An 18969-nucleotide genomic window follows, 5' to 3' on the forward strand; every position below is an offset into this window, starting at 1 on the left:
CAACTAAGTCCCTAAGGGATCTGAATAGTGATACCAAAGAAAAACATCACCATTAAGGTTCATTCTCAAACAAAATCAATTAAACTCTCAGGTGGGGAGAGAAATGGTGCCCAAGTTTCACTTCCTACACCCTAGTTGTAAAAATTAGTTTACTAATGGGTTGAAGGTAGGCTTAAGAATCAAATAGGTAACTTCCATATTTTCTGAGCCACGTGGGCTAGAGAAGGATACTCCAGACCCACCTACAGATCAGCTTAGGGTTTGTCAGAGGGCCACCCTCCTTCTACAGCATGACCGCTCTGAGACAGGCGGCTCTCAGCTCCTCACTGGCTGCCCCATGACCGTCTGTTCTATATTCCCAGTCCTAAATAGGGCTTCCATAAATAGTGCTTGTCTGTGCTCTGAGACCTGAGAGAAGTTGGAGCTCTCGCACATGAGGAGCCGACCACTAGGACCTTGGAGCTGTTAAGGTGTTCTAGATACAATCAAAGTAAATTTAAGAGGTTTGGAAGGCGCAGGAGACCTCAAGGATTTCCAAACCAACCGCCGGTCAGCTTAGGGGTTAGGTATCATCAACTGAATGCTGCACGTGCAAGATCTAGAAAGCTTTCAAGTACTTCACTTGCAGGAAGTTTAGGGTGGCTGCTTTTTCTCCTTTTTATCTACAAACTTTAGGACGAAAAAGGTGAGGCGGGTGACCATGCCAGAGGAGACACAATGGGCAGAGATCCGGGAAGGCCCTGGCTGAGATCCTTGGTTGAGGAGTTAGACCGCACAACCGTGGGGGCAAGAGCTTACTTACTGACCTTGTGGGACGCTCCCTTGTGCTGGGCCACACGCTTCGTATTCTTGCAACACTGTGTGGCAGACAGCTCTGCTACCCGCACCTGCCCATCACGGGCACACATGGCCAGGGTGGAATCACCACTGTTAGGAAGGAACTTGGCCTGGGATGTTAATGAAAAAAGGGACATACAAAAGAAACTGAGGAGGTGAATTTGAGAGGGGAAAACTGTAGTAACAAACCCAACCCATCCCTTTGGCTGAACAACAGCTGGAAACTTAGCTCTCCTCGTCTTCTACCACTGGCTCAAGTACAATCTCTTTCAAGAGTTAAAGAGGGAGCTTCTGATGCAAGAGAGCATTTCAGATGACTCTGTAAGGCTGACCTGGTACAGGTCAGTGCTCGAGTGAACTAGGACTACGCCTACTAGGGGAGAAACGTAAGGAAAAAAGGAGGAAAACCTATCTTGATTCAGGAAGCAAACAGAAATTTGCTACAAAGACAAAGGAAACCAGAGGGGATGTTGGGGAAGAGATCACGCCTAGGAAATGAGTGCTAGTACCAACATGATGGATAGGGCCGGTGAGTAAACAGAGAATAACAATGCTAACGAACACTCATCACATGATTTATTAAGCACCAGGCATGGTTCTGAACTGCTTAACTTCCATTGTTGTCTAACTCTCATGGTCCTCTGTGTTCTTAGCTCTACACTACAGATAAATAAACTGAAGACAGAGATTAAAGAATGTGCCCAAGATCACAAAGCTAGTAAGGGGTAGGGCCAGGAACTGAGCTCAGTCTGGCTCCAGAGCCTCCGCTCTGACACTGTGTGCCTTCCCCCAGGGCACATTTACTACCTTCCTGAGGACTTCCAAGCACCCCACCAAAGTGAGGCTTCCAACGGCCTCTGAGCTTAGGGCAGACAAAAGGCTGCCATGGGCCCTTCAGTGCACGTAATTCCTCTAGGGCATCATGGAAGCCACAGCAGGACTGAGTCCTGACGCCCAATTCCTACCACAACTCGCTGTCAGCTCCCACGCCAGGCATCTCAGGCTTGTCTAACTCCTGCCTGACTTTCTCAACCACTGTTCTGCCCCCTTGCCTCACCTGGAAGACATTGCTTTTGTGGCCGCTCTCAAAGTCCAGTACTGGCTGCCGCCGCACCCAGTCCCAAACCACCACCTTCAGGTCATCGCTGCCACTGGCCAACCAGGTGCCGCGCTGGTTAAAGTGCAGGGTGTTGACACAACCAGTATGGCCCTCGAGCCCATGCTGCAGGCGGAAGCGCTGCACAAAGACTCTGGCTCCACAAGCCTCATACACAAAGCGGGCACTGGAACCCAGCTCCCGCTCCCGAAGAGCAGGAAGGGCTTGCCAGCGAGGGCGGGGTAGGGCGGATGTCTCTGAAGACACCCAGTCCTCCAGGGCCCGCTCATCATCTGACGAGTCCTGGTCACGGTTGGCCCGCTTCCGCTGGACACGGCGCCGAGGATGCTCTTCTTCCTCCTCCTCTTCTTCCTCTTCTTCCTCTGAGCGGTCATGGACTTGGTTTTCGTCGTTGATGGAGTAATGGCCAGTGTCCTCCATGCTGTCAGAGTCCTTGTCTTCACCTGAGCTCTCTGTGTCTGTACCCCGACTTCCTGTGCTGGTGCGGTTGGGGCCGCCATCATCCCCAGTCAAGCTCAAGCTCAGGTCCGAGGCCTCCACTTCAATGCCTGAGGATGTCTCCCTGCCCTCCTCAGCGCCAGACATCTCCTCTGGACTGCTAGACAGGCTTCCTGCATGTTAGTGACGAACAGGTACGTGAGGGGGAAAATAAGGAAATGGGACAGTGATCAGAAGGATGCCCCTTCTTAGTCCAAGAAATCATCCCACCAAAAGATCCAGACACCAACTTCGGTTAAAGCATCTTTGTTCAAATGCTTACAAAGACTACCTTCTGAGGGGGAATCTTGTAAAGGATAAGAAACTGAAAAGATTAAGACCAAAGCCACAGGCAAATAAAGGTACTTGAACACAAGTGAAGAACTGCAGGACAGCCTAAGAGTCGGACAAATTCTCTCACTCTTGCAAAGCATGGACGGGCTGTGTCTAAGAACATCCGATACAACCTCCCTGAGCTCTGTTCTGCTGGACGCACACCATTAGCCACAGCAGGTAATGAAACCGAACATAAGAAAAAAGTATAGCCGTCCCCAGCAAGAGCTGGTAGAGACATCTTCTTACAGAAAACCAGAAAATAACAGATTAAAATCATTCTGACAATGGGTGTGGAGTTGAACTATTTTCTACTTCAAGAAAGCACCACTCCCCCCCCTCCTAAATCCTGATTTCTTCCCTTGAGGTCCTAAAATCCACGAACAATCCAGAGAAAGTAGAAGGGACACGTGGGGATTATGGTCATTAGAATGGGTTCTTGCCCACTTTTCTCTAATAAATGTATTCTGACTCCCATTCATTTGGTCATGCTAATACTACTATTAGTTATAGGAGTTCTTTATTGAGGTAGAGTTTTATCAGGAAGCATACACAAAAGTGATAAAAAGCAGGGCCAGGAGACTGGTACATTAGAAGGAAAGTTCGCCATACCCTCGGTCTGCCACGTTGGTGGTTATAGAACTGGTCACTCTGAGCAATCTAACCCCGTCAATTAGACCCCGCATTCTCCCATCTAACGGCAGCCAAATCACATTTCAGGAGGCACTCCCGCCATGTGCTGGAGCCATATGACCACAGCTTCCACACTGAAGCCAACGTATGTAGGAAGGAAGGCGGGAATGAGAACTTTAAACACTGTTCACAGCCTCCCTTCCTGATGATTACAAACTTTACCTGGCCAGAAGGAAAAGCTGTTAGGAACAGCAGACCAGCTATGTGTGACGGTGGCAGGAGCTATCCAACCCCACAAGGACGTTGAAAGGATTCCAAGTAGCGCCTGACAGCTTAGTCACCTGGGTAGAGCAGTAATTTCCAAAGATCTCTGCAGCAATGGGACCCCTGCACGACAAACTCTCAGGCAAAACCCACCACAGAAAACAGATGAACAATACAAGCACTTTGGTTCAAATGGTGACAGAAGGTGGGGAGACTTGTAAACAGCTCTTTTCAGAAAGCACCTCGACTAAGATCCCAGCATGAAAACAACGGGTGTAGGAACTGGAAGAAAAAGGGGAAAAGTGCAGCAATTTGCTTCTAGGAACTACGCATGCTGAGACTGCTGTGTATGCTGAGAAAGATTAGTAGTTGTGGCTTCTCAAACACGACTGGCTTTGAAACTGGGAGTGGTGAGGAAGGATAAAACACCACACATTCACTTCTGTGGAGAAGGAAAACTAAAACACCAAAACCCCTAGCATTTTTTGTTAAAATTATGATTAACCAATCAAGACAACTTGGGGGCTCTACCATATTAACATAAGGGCCAGAGTAAATCACAAGCTCAGCAAGGGGACCCTAACAGTCAATGACCAAGAGCCAGAGGTCAGCAAATATTTTCTATAAAGGGCCTTCAGAGGCCACATGGATCTCTGTCACAAGTACTCAACTCCACTGTTGAGCACAAAAGCGGCCATAAGCACCATGTGAATGAGTGGGGCATGACCGTGTTCCAATAAACTTTACAGAAACAGTGGCAGGCTGGATCTGGCCTGTGGGCCATAGTCTGCCAATCCCGGATCTAGCTGCTGGCCAAATTCCAAATCAATTATATACCTCAAACCACGCTAGAACCCTGAGTCTCTCAACTAAGCCCAGTGAAAACTCTTTCCCAGTGAAAACCATTTTCTTTTACAGAAGATGAATGAACAGCACTGGTAAGACGAAAGCACAGGGTCAATAAAACAGCATATTGAAAAATCTCACTTTCCCTTACTCAACTTCACTGCTCTACCAATCTCATCAACTAGAATTGAGCCTATAATCCTGACCTGCAACACGCTGAAGAATGCTGAATGCTGTGCTGCCTAATTATATCCATTTGAAGGACATTTCTCTAGTTTAGAAGCTGGCTGAGGGTCGAAGCATTAATCGAATCATCCATTATCGAAACCTTGATTTTCTACCTTCGAACGTGCCCTGTACCCAGTGAGTTCACACCTACAAAGCACACAGGCCAGCCCTCACTCTAGTCGGTTTAGGCTGTAACTTCATCTCTCGTCTGCTGTCTCTACCGAACTAGGACCTGCCATAGAAAGAGACCTCTCATCACAACTGGGGAACCTTACCTTCCCACAGCTCCCTCGTTTCCACCACCAACTCATCTTTTTCTCCTAGGTCTCATCCACTCTTACAACCTTTTAGAATTCCAAACTACTTGAACTCCTCCCAATGGCACACCTCTATTATTGATCTTCTGGAAACAGAAGTTGAAGGAACAAAAGCACCAGACAGTCCAGGGTGTCTCCTGTGTAGTTTCCTACACACAAAACAACACAGGAAGGATCCACTCTTAGGAAAGATTTCCTTCCCTCCACTAAAATCCAGGTTTCTACGTTCTTTGGGGGAGGAGGAGAACCTCAGGTGGCCCCTTACCATTGGCTAAGTCTGTTTTGCCATCCGCGCTGCTCCCTTTGCTGGACATCTTGAATGATGCTTACTGTGGCCAGCCTGCATTTAGGGGAGGAAGAAAATGAAACAATTAGGAAATAATCTGGGAGAGAAGATAAAAGTGACGGGACATTTAACCATGCACAGCCTTTGTCATTTTCATAAAAATGATTTTTTGAGGGGTGCTTGTCTTAGTCAGTGGAGCATGTGACTCTTGCTCTCAGGGTTGTAAGTTCAAGCCTCATGATGGGTGTAGAGACTACTTAAAAAAAAAAAAAAAGTTTTGAGCGTGTGCTCAACAGAGCTTGTCAGCTGCTGAAATCATACCGGATCCCCCTCCCCCATGTCTAAATTTCATGAAGGAACATATCTTTGGGAAGTCAACTGCCATCTCTTTACCTGACTAGCTGGCAGTGATTTCTGAGACGGGAAAGAAGGAACTGAGATCAAACCTGCACCAGCAGCATATACCCAGTGACAGGTACTACAAGCAGAGAGCCCTAACACAAAAAGCCAGCTTCAGCCTTGCCCTCTAGACGAGAATCTTCTGTTGTAAATTTAGTCATATGTGTCATCCATAAATTCTATGAAAGACACATCTTCGTAACACGAAGAGGTGGGTTAGACTCTGAATATCACCTTACACACAAATCAACAGAGACAGAAAAGACCATGCTACGGGGGTGACAGCTTGGGCTGTATGTTCACACAGATGCCAAGTTTCGAACTTACAGGCACCGATACTAAGGATTATAAGAAGCAGAGCCAAATTAGAATTCAGGAGCACTCTCCTCCCAAGAAAGAACCTATAAGGTGTCTTTTTTCCTCTTGCAACTAAGCCTCCAAGTCCACAGCTGGGAAGAAAAGGGCCACATTTCCATTAAACCATCTCAGTCCATTTCAAAAGTGGCAAATGTTATTTCACCTAATTCCACCAACTTTCACCAGATTTGTCTGTTTGGCAAAGCCCTATCTGGGAATCAGGATACCTAGCTTTTTTCCTTTCATACCACTGTAACACATTCATTATTTTTACAGGGCCTCACTCCCACCTCGAGCAAATTCCAAAGAGCAAAGAATAATATTATTCAGACCAGAATTTTGTTAAGCCCTTTCAGTGCCTGGACAAAAGGCACTGGTCAAAGACAAAGTATGATTATGACTCCAGTCCTCGTACCCAGGCACACTGGCTTCTAATCTTTCAACAGCCCTTTCATTCCCCTAACAATTATCCCAGAAGCAGCCCCATCCTTATCCTGACCCCCTACTCTCCTCTACAGAAATCCAAGTTGCTTCAAAAACCGTCCCTGGCCAAGAGACAGCTGCCCAAAGCTTGCTCCATAGGCCGAAGCGGGGCAGGGGTGGTGGTGGGGTAGAAAAAATGCACGGGCAGGACCGAGGCTGAGTCCGAGGAAGGACCTGGAAGGGTGCTGGGAGACAACGCCAACAAAGCACAGATTTGTGAAGCCACATCAAAAACACCAGTGAAGAGCAGTTTGCAGAGCAGCCTGTTTTCCTCCTCCTACTCTGAGGAGGTGTTTTTGCATGGCATTCTTCACACGGCACTGGCTTTTTCCTGTTGGTAGTCCCTGTTTATACTCTTGAGCATCTCGGCATATCTTCTTCCCCACCTAGGGTTTAAGTTAATTACATTAACCGCAAAAGTCCTGCAAGGTGGGGAAAACAAGTGCACTGCTTTGTAAGATTAAAAGCTCAGGTCATAAGCACACGCTCTGGTCAACAGAGAAGAGATCTGATGTTTTCTCACCTCCAGAAGCAAAACTCTCAACCATACCATACTGTCCACCCCACCATGATCACCTTCCAAAGAAGAAAGTGGCTCCACAGACCCTTTCTCAAAACTGAATTGCATCAATTCCTACAGAAGCTCAGACCGCCTGAGCTACAGACACAGAAGGCACTAGAAAACCCATTTGCTCTCCCACCCCCGTGACTGGGAGGAGCCAGAGCTCTTAGCCCTCAGAGGCGGGAAATGCAAATGGTTCAACCTATCCTGAGAGGTTGCAGGGCTTGTCTTTGGGGAAAATGGTTTAAGGCTCTTACAAAAAGAGCTCTTTTTGAGAAAGAAAGTTGACAGAATGTATTGCTAAATTCAGAAACAGGGACAACCATGTGAATGCTCATGCCAACTCTGTTTAATCACTGAGTTGGTAGGCAGACAGCTTCTAAAGGTCACATTTTAGGGGCCACAGAGTTTAGCAAAATTTGTTCTAGATTGAAAATTAGTCCAGGGTTGTAGTATCAGCTAAGCCATTAGCATCCTTTCTGACCATGGATGAGCAACTTAACCTTCTCTAGACTTCATTTTCTTTTTTTTGTAAAATAGTATTAGTGATTCCAGAGATGGTAGTGGTAGGTAGAATTATATGGTAAAAGTTCTGCAGCAGGATGATCTGGAACAGTGGTCTCAAGACTGATCATGCACTCCTACCAGTGACAGGTTTTACCATGAATCCTCGACACGTGCGCAGTACATCACACATCTAATCAAGTCACATGAAACACTATGTTTAATTTTTCTAGAAAAAAACAAATTCCAACGTTCTTTTTCTATACATCACTGGACCATCTTCAATACCCCTTGGGGTGCACACTTTCTCCCTCTGGAGGACCGCTTTTTTAAAAATCCAAGAAATGATGACAATAATATACAATCACTTTGGAAATGACCTGTTAGTCTTATCGTATACATTTCTATCAGAATGAAGAAATTAAAAACCATCTCAACTCTGGGGCCGGAATTAAAGTATCCAAATTAAAACAGGCAAGATGCCATGACGGCCCTTGGTCCCAAGTACAGAAGCCACTCCAGTATCTTTCATCACCAAAGAATATAACCTTATTTTACAATCAGAAGTTAGGGACCACACTTGACCCGAACATAAATTACCTTCTCCATTCTTTAATGCACTACATTCCCAACAAATCCACTGCTTTTACCTTGATCGATTTCCATGTAAAATCCAGTCCAGAGCAAACCAATCTGAGCCTGGAAGAGCTGATGAGCTCACTGTCCCAGGTAGCTGGGGGAGTTTAATTAGATTAGCTCTACTGCCTACACTCTAAAAATAACCATAACCCCTGCCAAACTGAAGGTTAAAGAGTAAACTATTGGGGGATGGGGAAAAAAGAACCAGGTGTCATTTTAATTTCTACCCAAGAAATTCCAGTGACCTAGATTTCTCTTGTGTTAATAAAAAGGCTTTAAATTTTTAACCAAATATATGACAAATTATTAACTGAAAACCAAGCAAAGGGGCAGTTAATACAGTGTATTAAAGTACTTTGTGGAAGAGGTACCAAACATCTCTTGTTCAATACACCACATACACCAGAACAGGACATCAAATGCAAAGAAAAAAAAAAAAAAAAAGACAAGAAAAAGGCAAGAAAAAAAAAGAACACAAAAAAACTTGATTCATAAGCTATATAATATACAAAAACTAACTCAAAATGGATCATAGACCTAAATGAAAAAGCTCAAACAATATAACTTCCAGAAGAAAACAAAGAAGATAACGCTTGTGACACAGGTTAGACAAATATTTCTTGAGACAAGGACTCAAAAACAAAAAACAAAAAAAACCCATAAACTGTGAAAGAAAAAATTAAGTAACTGGACATATCAAAATAAAAATTTATTCTTCAAGAGACACTACTAAGAAAATGAAAAGACAAGCTATGGACTAGAAGAAATATCTGCAGGAGGCAGATTTCATGGAGGGCAGCAGCCAAAATCTACCTCTCACAGCTAAAGAACAATCGCCTAAAAAGATGCTCAATGTTATCAGTCATTAGGGAAATACAAATTAAAACTACAATAAACCTCTATACACCTATTAGAACGGCTAAAATTTATTAAAATAATAATAATGAAAGCTTCCTTTATCAAGTGCTAACAAGGAAGGGAGCAACTAAAGTCCCACACGCTGCCGGTAGAAATGCAAAATGGCAGTCACTTTGGAAAACAGTTTGGCAGTTTTTTATAAAATCAAACACAAATTGACTATACAACCCAGGAATCCCACTAAGGTACGCACTCAAGAAAAATGAAAATATATGTTCACCCAGAAACCTACAGGTGAATGTTTTCTTTAGTGGCTTTATTTAGATTCACCAAAAACTGGGAACAATCAAATGTTCTTCAGCCAGGTTATCGTTAATACATAAGTTGTGGTCCATCCACACGACGGACTACTACTGAGCAATAAAAAGGAATGACTTACTGACACACACAGCAATGTGGATGGATGGCAAATATGTCAAGCTAAGTCAAAGAAGCAAGACTCCGACAGCTACATCATATGATTCCATTCATGGGACATGCTTTAAAAAAAAAAAAAAAAAAAAACTATAGGGACAGCCAGCCACGCAGAACAGTGGTGGCTGGGGGTGGGAGAAGAGAACTGACCACAAACAGGCATGAGAAGCCTTCTGGAAGTGATGGAAACGTTCTATGCCTCGACCGTGGTGGTGTCCTGTGACTATGTGTTTACCAGAATCCACAGAATGAGTCACCGAGAAAAGGTGCAAATTTTACATGTACGTAAATGATACCTCAAGAAATGTGGCCGATAAAACGGGAATAAGAGAAGGGATGTGGGAGGAAGAAGTCAGGCAAAGCGTTAAATGACGGACAAAGCCCAAGAACTAAAATTAAAAATATTAAATTCTTGGGGCCGGGGTGCCTGGGTGGCCCAGCTGGTGGAGCATCCAACTCTCAGTCTGCGCTCAGCTCTTGATTTCAGGATCGCAGTTCAAGCCCTGTGCTGGGCTCCATGCAAGGCGTGGAGCCTACTTAAAAAATAATAATAATCAGAATGTAATTAAAAATACTAAGTCCTCAACGCTGTGACTATTAACAGAAGTTAGCTAAAGCAGTCATATGCCACAGTAAATGAGAGCAAAACATCACTTCTTGTTTAAAAAAGAAAGTACAGGAGGAGTTTGGCTTCGACTGAAGCCACTGTGATTTACCAGTAACACCATGAAAGGCCAAGGTGGACCTTAAACTTATAAAAAGACTCCAACCCCACTGTCTTGGTGACAACTAAAAGGACCAGGAGCTTAAAGTAGTTCAGAATAGTTCTGTGGTTGTATTGTTGATTTGTATACTAAACGCTTTTTGATTTTATTTTTAAAATTTCTCTCACATTACATTTCATTTTAACTCCTTTGAAGTCTAGGGTCTAGGAAAACGGGTGCGATAATTCTTCTTCACCTCAGGCCCAACGGGAGCATCAACAACTACACACGTCACCATCCCCGGTCCCTCTTACTAAGACCCGAGCTCACCCCACCCCGTGAGTCCCCATGACTTACATAAGCCCAGCAGGCTGGTCTGGCGCGCCACCCTCCGCAACTCAAGTGCCCAGCTCTCCTACATCAAGACCCATATTTAAAGTAGACAAAGTTTTAGAATCTCCTCTGAAACTGAGAAATGGTAGGAGAAAATACTTCCATTATTAGTAGAACAGATATCTGAGAGTCACGCGGTGTCTGGCTCCTCTTAGAAGGACAGACATCCCAACACACCCGTAACAGGACAGCTGTTCAGAGCCCATCTCCATCCACAGGACAAATTGGCCTTCCTGCCCTGGGCTCTGTGGTCCATCTGGAACTGACCGGTCCTACTTTCCCCATCCCCAATTGTGGTTTTCAAGCTGAAATGGCTCATTTTAAATTCATTCTCCTCACCTTTTCTGTACTTCACAATAAACACGTCTTCAGCCAACTTTCCTGACTCCCGCCGCTAGCCACACTCCAACAGTTTGGTGTTTATTAATCAGAGAACCCCAGGCGCTGAAAATCAAAGGATAACCCCAAGGAAACTGGAACTCATACTATATACGACATGTCTGGGGCGGGGGGGGGAGGCCTTTAGTTCTGGGCCACTCTCTACTAAGTACTAAGAGGAGGGGAACACACTACACTACCTCCTCTGGTACTGGACAGAGCAGCAAGAAACTATAAGTGTTTCTGGATCAGGAAAATTACTTTCTATTCATGTCGTGCAGAAGATCTGACAGCACAGGGCAACCTAACTGTGCAGCACTCCAGCGACCCTTGTTTACCCGAATTCCAGGCCTCTGGCACCACCCAGTGGCCCATCCACACACAGGCAAGCTAGTAATGCAACAACCTACAAGGCAACACAGGAGCTACAAGTACAGACAAGGCAGTCCTAACCCCTTCTGTAGCCAGTCATCAATTAGCAAAAATGAGTATACAGCTATGATATAAGGGGCGCAAGTATCAGTATCATTTAAGAAAAAAAAGATAAACTCGGCTTTGAAGGGAGGATAGGCTTTCCGTGGGTAAAGCCGAGAAAGACCAGGAGGACAAGGATGAGAAAATCACTTTGTCAAGGATAGTAAGATGAGACTGAAGCGGACAGAAAAGGAAGGAGAAACAAGTTTAAAAGCTTCCACAGTCACGGAGGTAAAAAGCGCGGAGCGCCTGTCTGAGGCTGCTGGCAGAGGAAAGGAGAACGGAATGGGTGTGAGGACACTGCCCAGGCAGAGCTGACAGTACCTGGTTCACCCGTAGTTACGAAGCCCCAAAACTCAAAAAGACAAGTTTGAGTCTGGGTGCCCAGGGGAAATCAATGTCAAAAATGAGAAGCTGGCATGTGTGGGAGAAGAGATGAATTTGACTTTGATTATGTTTAAAATCCAAGTTGACATGTCAGTAAGGTAGTGGAAAACAAAGGTAGGTCTGCAATTTGAGAAATTAGGGTCAGGGATACGGACTTGGGAACTACTGTACAGAGAAGCTTCAAAATCAACCCCTTTATAAGTTATACCTCACTGAAGAAACAAAAATGTAAGAAACTAAGAAAGGTGAGAGAGTCCAAGGAAAGAATCTTGGGGAACACCCACCCTTAGCAAAAGAAATAAGAGGGAGACCAAAAAATGCGCAGGAGAGCAGAAGGAATAATGAGTGTCAAAGGTCTTGGAAGTCAAGAGATAAAAAGGTTTCAAGAAGGTGGGGACCGTCCACGTTTCAAATGCTTCAGAGATACAGAAAGAGGCAGACTGAGGAAGGGCTCTGAGAGTCAGAACAGTGTTCTGTGGAGTTACCTCTGATGTGAAGGCACAATGCCATTTTCTCCCTCTTCAAGGATCAAAAAAGGATCCAGTTATCTCCTTCAGTGTAGTTAACATCCATTAAAGTTATTTCCTTAAAAAACTCATTGGCCTACCAATTAATCACAACCTGAGACCCATGTTTATATAATTCAGAAATGGCTTTATTCATACTGTCACGTGGACAGACCTTTTATACTTTACATATGCTTTTATAAGAAGTACTGAACTCTTCCTTTCAGCTCATTTCTTTCATCAGTTGGCACTGAAGAGCCCACGTTTCTAAAGACAGCACATGCTATAATAAAAAAGGATTCTTGGTGCCAGTCAGACCTGGGTTTGAATTCTGATGCTACCACTTCGGTCTGCTTCGCCTTCCATAAAATGGGACAATACCATTACCCTGCAGGAGCTGGTTTAGAAAATTAGAGACAACATTTTTGCAAAGAGCCTGTCTGGACATGGTAGGGATGTATATTATTTTTGTAGTTTCTCATTTTTGCTTCCAGACTGCACTTCCTAGAGAAGCCTGGGCTTCACCACTCGGCAACAATCCTTCAAACACCGTACGCAATCGAGGCCATAGTTGCAAGTCTATAAAATCTGCTTCCCTGCTCTGACTGACCTTTTAAAGAATCAAAGAGCTCTGTCAGTGTCTCTTGAGCACATTCACGCTCTAAGAACTACGGTAAAGCAATATACCCAGGTGCCCAAAATATAAGCCTCCCACTCTTTCAGTTCTTCTCCCTCTGGAAGGTTCACTGGATAGCCACGATGAGAACTTCAAAGCAATCCTCACAGATGATGAAGAAAACAAGGAATTCCTGCATTAACTATACTATGAACAAGGAACTTCATTCCTCCTTGGGATGAATGCCTTCTCTCCCAGTTGGTAATACCAAATGCCCTGTGTTTACAGTTTATTGGCTTTAATTCTAGTAATGGTATTTCAGAGTATGTTGGGAATGCACTCTAACTCTTAAGTGCTGTCTGCAGCAATACAGCTAAGGAACTTTTTATGACCATATTTAAGCCCATTTACCTCAATTTAGATGATTCTAAAGAAAAGTCATTTCTAAGGAAACTCCACTGTGTTTCCACAATGAAATGATTTACATCAGAATCCAGCCCTCATTACCAGTTTTTACTCACATTTCAAACTGTGCTTTCATCACTGGAAAGGACACGGAAGTGTGACGCTCCAAAGACACAGCTGACAATAAGACAATAAAACAGAAAGGCTAGAGACACCAAGAAGTGCCCTCCCACCTGCACTAGGTGAGAGGAGAGAGTCTAACACTGGGTCCTAAATAATGTTAGAAACATGTCTGATAATGTGGCAAGGCTTACAGTACACCAGAGGAATACAGCCTCCTGGCTACCGCCAGAGGTAAAGCCTACAGATAGCCAGGTGGCTAAGAAAAACCAAGAACAACAACAACAAAAGGACATGAGAGGGAAGCATGGCTGCTTCGCATTAGAACTTCGAAAGACATCATTAAACAGCATCATCAGAGGACAAGAGCAAATACCCAACCTCTCAGATGCGATACTAAAACTGTTTGCAATAAGCCAATCCATTAGCCATACTACATTTCAGGAATAAGATGCCATCTTTGTCATATGAATCACTCCCCATGCCCTATCTGCAAACTCAGAGCAGGCTCAGTGCATTAATTTATCTTTAGCATACACATTCCAGAGGTTAAGGCAAGTACTTGAGAAAGTGGGCTTCTGGCCCAGAAACTATGCCTTATGGAGACAGAGATAAAAGCCTGCTATAAAGGAGTGTGACCGAATCACAAAATTCATTACACACTAACTTTCAAAGACCTTTCAAGGACTTTCTTCTCCAAGAAAATAACTGAATCAAGTAAACAAGAATTTCTGACCAATCTTAACAGTGACAAAGTTTCTCGATTGTATTCACAAAAACATTAAGACGAAAAGTTTTCAATATTACTGCAAAGCTAAGCTAAAATCACTGGCATCTGGCTCTGACATTAACATACACATGTCACCACCTCCACGTCTGTTGCTGATTCAATTCTTTCAGTTAGTTCCCTGGGTTCCAGATTCGGTGACAGTAAGTAGATTATCTTGGCTTACTGATCATTTGCTATTTTAAAAAAGAAAAAGCTAATTCAATCTTAAAAACTAACTTAAACACCAACGTTATGCAATAAAAAGCTCTGTTTTGATAACTCTGTCTTTTATAATCTGGACCATTCCTAGACATGTTTAGAATAACTTTTCTACAGGAGAAACAATCCAGAAACAAATCTACCTCCTGAAAACAAAGCTTAATTAGTCACTTCATGATTTTAAAAGCCTGTAACTCACCTGCTAGAACACAGGACCGAGAGCATGAAAGTCTGAAGGTCTAAGTCTCCCACAACAGGGTGCACGTCTGCAGAATGTCTTCTCCTAGAGTCCTTTTGCTCTTGAAATGTCAGTATTGTTTTAAACTGGCAACAAAAAGGCCGCTTTCTTTTAGCTCTCTCTCAAGACAAGCTTCAGTCTTAGGTTGATCCTAGTCAATATTAAGGATCACAGCACTGGTACTGTTTCCTATACATTCCACAGACCGCTGTATAAAAATGCCCTGTCAGGCTGGTGGTGGGAATTAAGGTCACAAGCAAACCTAGCCTCCCACTTCAGCCATACTAGGAAATACTTCCCAATAAGATGAGACGATTCTTATGCAATGCTCTGAAATATAAAATATCTTCATGAAAGTATGAATTCTGTAGTTGTGGTCCAGAGACTAAGAATACTTGTTCACTGTACACAAAGATGTCAGCTGGAGCTCAGAATGTGATACCCCTGCGGGAGGAGGGATTCTTACCCAGCACACAGTGTAATAAGGAACAAAGTTATGCCTCTTTCAACGTATGTCCTTTTCTCCTCCCAACCCCACGCCACACCCAACACAGATCTCCAGATCTCATAAAAACACAAATAATAAAAATGCAGTCTCAGCCCACCTCAAAACCCTCCATCCAAAAGTCTACTTTTCAAGAGGGAGAATGTAGACCCTGGATGGTGGTAATGAAAGCTGATCACTGGCCTGAATGAATAGGTGATTTCATTGCAATATTATCAACACTTTTAATTTTTATGTGCCCTTACCTCCCCCAAAAAGATGTAGAAGAAAACCCAACAAGAGAAGGTTAAAAACCTGCATCTTTGCCATCATATTGTTAAGATGGTCCAGCTGGGGAGATGAAATAAAATGCTCTGCACTCCCTGCTCCCGAGCCCAGACTCACTTCGAAGAACAAGGAGACCTTTTCATGGCCTAGTTCTCGGATAATCTATTGATGAGGATCACTGCCGAGCCCAATAGCTTGTAAAAAAATGTATTCTCTTCAAGGCAAAAAGGAAAAAGCATAACGGGTAGCTGGAGCAGAGGCGGTGAACAACACCAAAGCAGCAAGGGAAGGAATTACAATCCTTGTGTCAACGCTGATCAGGTGTGCTAAGAAAGACCAGGAGGAAGGAAGCAATGAACTAAGGAGATATCCTGATGTTTAGTCTAAGAATGCATATAGAGATATACACAGACTGACCTCTAATATCTCCCCTGTCCTCTGACCTTGAACCCCCACCACACGGACCTCAATCATGTTCAGAAGATAACTCTAGGTGTGTACCCACAAGGCGTACATGTAAGCTGAACAGTTAAAAGTAATTTAAAGAAAAAAGGAAAAAAGGAAAACATGTTCAAAAGCAAAATGCAAAGAAGTGCAGACCAATGCATACCTTACTCGAAGCCATAGCAACGACGTGTTAAGAAAAAATATATATATTTTTTAGTTTCTATCATATGTTAGGCACTTAACAGCTTTATGTGGGTTCCCTCATACAATACTAATAATGACCCCAGGCATTATCCCACTTTTAGAGATGTGGAAATTAAGAGTCAGAGAAGTTTAAGTAGCTTGCCCAAGGTCACATGGCCAATAAACCTTAGTATTTAAACTCAGGGCTGTCCAGCTCTCAAGGCTGTATTATCTCTTTATATCTTACTGATACACATACATGCCACCAAAAATAATCTTAGTCCAGTTCATTTTCTAATCAGGACACCATGTGGAACAAAACTTACCACTGTCACACTCAACCTTTACCTACTACATATCATAAAGGTACTAAGAATCAGCCAGGCCTACCTTCCAGAGCCACTCAGCTCGTCTGTCACATCCCACAGACATCAACCACAGCACATTCTCTGCTAAGAAACCTCAGAGTCTTACAAGTATTTATAAGTATGTTCGGACTCCCCCTTTGGCTCTGGCCCGTGCTGCTAAATGCACAGAATGACTCCTCTGCTCACCAAAAACTCTTCAGACCAGCTATAAAATGCAGCCAATATTTTTTTTAACCCCGAATTTACTACTATGTCCTGAAAAGTTGGAATTCCAAGGTGGACTGAACTCAGACACAAACTGATGGCAGCATCACTTCCCAGCCTTTAGTGACAAGCAGCTGGATTCTCCTCTAAACAGAAACAACAGTCCAAAGCCTGGAGAAGGGAAGAGACTTGATTTGACAAGAGGCTGAAGAGAACTCAGGCAAACAAATTCCAGCGTTTAACAATGTAAGAAACATGATCCCCACAAAGGCAACACACAAAGCAAATGAATAAAGGAAGAGGGAGACACATTCACTTCTGGGCTTAACTGGAGTTATCTGAAGATATACAGCAATAGTTTAGGACAGAAAGTCAAGACGCTCACAGCCAATAAAACACATCGAAGTAATTTAACCAGAGCTGGAACACAGCCAAGAACAATACCCCAACTCTGGGATACTGTGGTAGGAATTTTATGACTTTAGTGGTCAGCACTTGAGCATCAAGATAGGGTCTGTCTTGGACTCAGGAATTTAAATGCCTTCAACTCCTACTCACCTTTCCTTCTTTATCACTGAAGTAGGGCCAGGCTGAGCTCCTGAGAAAATAGGTCTGTTGATTCACTGAAGGGCTGAGAAAAGTTAAAGTTTAAATGGCAAAGGCATCTCTACCAAACATAATTTAAAAAATTATGAATACATTTCAGAATCTTTTTAGACCTTCTCAGAACGGTTTAAAACCAGAGTAACTCTAACTACTGAACAAATAACCCACACAGTTACAGAAACAAAATGGACCAGGCAAGTAATCTCCCGGCTCCGCTAAAACGTAAAAGTCATTTAAAAGGAAAACCTGAATCTTTCCAACGCTAACCCATAACCAAACCTCTCAACAAGAAGCCACAGAGCAGGGGGGAAATCCCGGAGAGAATGTGATAGCGCTAGTGCCGGTTTGTTTACAGAGACTCCAGCAACAATCATAAGAGTCAGAAATTCAAGCCACCAGATGCTTTCCAACTAACAGGGAGCAAATGGTACGGTTCTGCGGTGCCCTGGAAGATCTGGGGGTGAGGGGAAGTAAGCTGCGAGAATTGTATTACAAAGGGAACAAGAGCAGACGGCAACAACTGACTTGGACCTCGGCCTTCCGTACAAGGTGCTGGGCCCGAGAACTCGGGATGGGGGAGGGGGCACACTGCGCGGTAGCCCCGAGGTGACGGGGAGACGCAGGGCGACCGCTTCCCCCAGTCTAAGGGGTAAGAACGCGCACACAAACGGGTCACCCCAGTAGCAAAGACGTCCCTGCGGACTGCGGGGCAGGCTCTTGGGGGCAACCCCAGGGCTGACCTGAGGCAAGGGCAGCCAGTCCTCCCGGCGGAGACTCGGGCCAGGGCCAGGAAAAGACCTGAGCCCCGGGAGCTTGGGAAAGGAATCTAACCTATCCTGACGGGGAGCGAGCCAGGGGCGAGGGGGTCAGGCCAAGCCGGAACGAGACACGGACCGGTTAGGTCAAGGGGGGGGTGTCCGGCTGGGGCAGTTACAAGCACGGGAGCCGGCGAGGCTCAGCAGCCCGCTTCCCGTCTTGGGTCATCCTTCTGCCAGCGGCTGCTCCGACTGTTCCAGGCCCAGCCGCCCCGTCCACTGCCGCCACCAACGCCGCCGCCATCTTACACTGGCCAGCGGCCGCCACCACCACCGCCTCCGCTCTCGGCGCTTGCGCCTGCGCCGCCACGCTTTCCGGCCCCGTTTGCGACGAGGTGCTGGAGGAGACTGAGGGAAGAGTGGTCGCGCGAGCTCTCCGCTCCCAACCCTCCTCGGAGGACGCAGGAGGGGCGGGGCTTAGGGCCAACGGAAAACAGAGCGAGGGGCGCGTGCGCACTCCCGGGAGGCGAGGTTGCTTTCGCGGCGCGTTTCGAGGGGCTCGCTTCCCTCGCGCTATCAAAACAAACGCGAGTTGGGGGCCTCCCAGAGTTGTGGTGGTGTAGTGGAAATAAACTTCATTTCTGGCGGGTTGGCGGGCAACCTCCTGGCCGGCCTCCATTTTTGCCTTGCTTTTGAATACTGGGAACAGGCGGTTGTCGCCGGGGTTCCTCTGAAAACCCCATTTCCTTTGAGGACCTTGTTTTTTTCAGTGGTTTCTACACCTTCGAGACCTGCTTCCCCCCCCCCCCCC

General features: G+C 45.0%; 1 protein-coding gene across 4 annotated transcripts in view; it reads right to left on the bottom strand.

Annotated features, from left to right (window-relative positions):
• The window catches only part of DCAF8 (DDB1 and CUL4 associated factor 8), a 40412-nt gene extending 21490 nt beyond the window's left edge, over window positions 1-18922 (bottom strand). The window contains exons 1-5 of one of the 4 annotated variants that reach the window (XM_040635910.1): window positions 18468-18922; window positions 17356-17428; window positions 5318-5392; window positions 1895-2565; window positions 807-947 (exon numbers count right to left, since the gene is read on the bottom strand). In XM_040635910.1, coding sequence (XP_040491844.1) covers window positions 807-947; window positions 1895-2565; window positions 5318-5366 — 861 coding nt within the window. In that variant the 5' untranslated portion in view covers window positions 5367-5392; window positions 17356-17428; window positions 18468-18922. The other 3 variants (XM_040635909.1, XM_040635912.1, XM_040635911.1) reach the window with 3 other exon arrangements.
• Window positions 18923-18969: the final 47 nt, after the last annotated feature.

Source organism: Ursus maritimus, unplaced genomic scaffold, assembly GCF_017311325.1.
Source record: "Ursus maritimus isolate PB19 unplaced genomic scaffold, ASM1731132v1 scaffold_2, whole genome shotgun sequence".
NCBI lineage: Eukaryota > Metazoa > Chordata > Mammalia > Carnivora > Ursidae > Ursus > Ursus maritimus.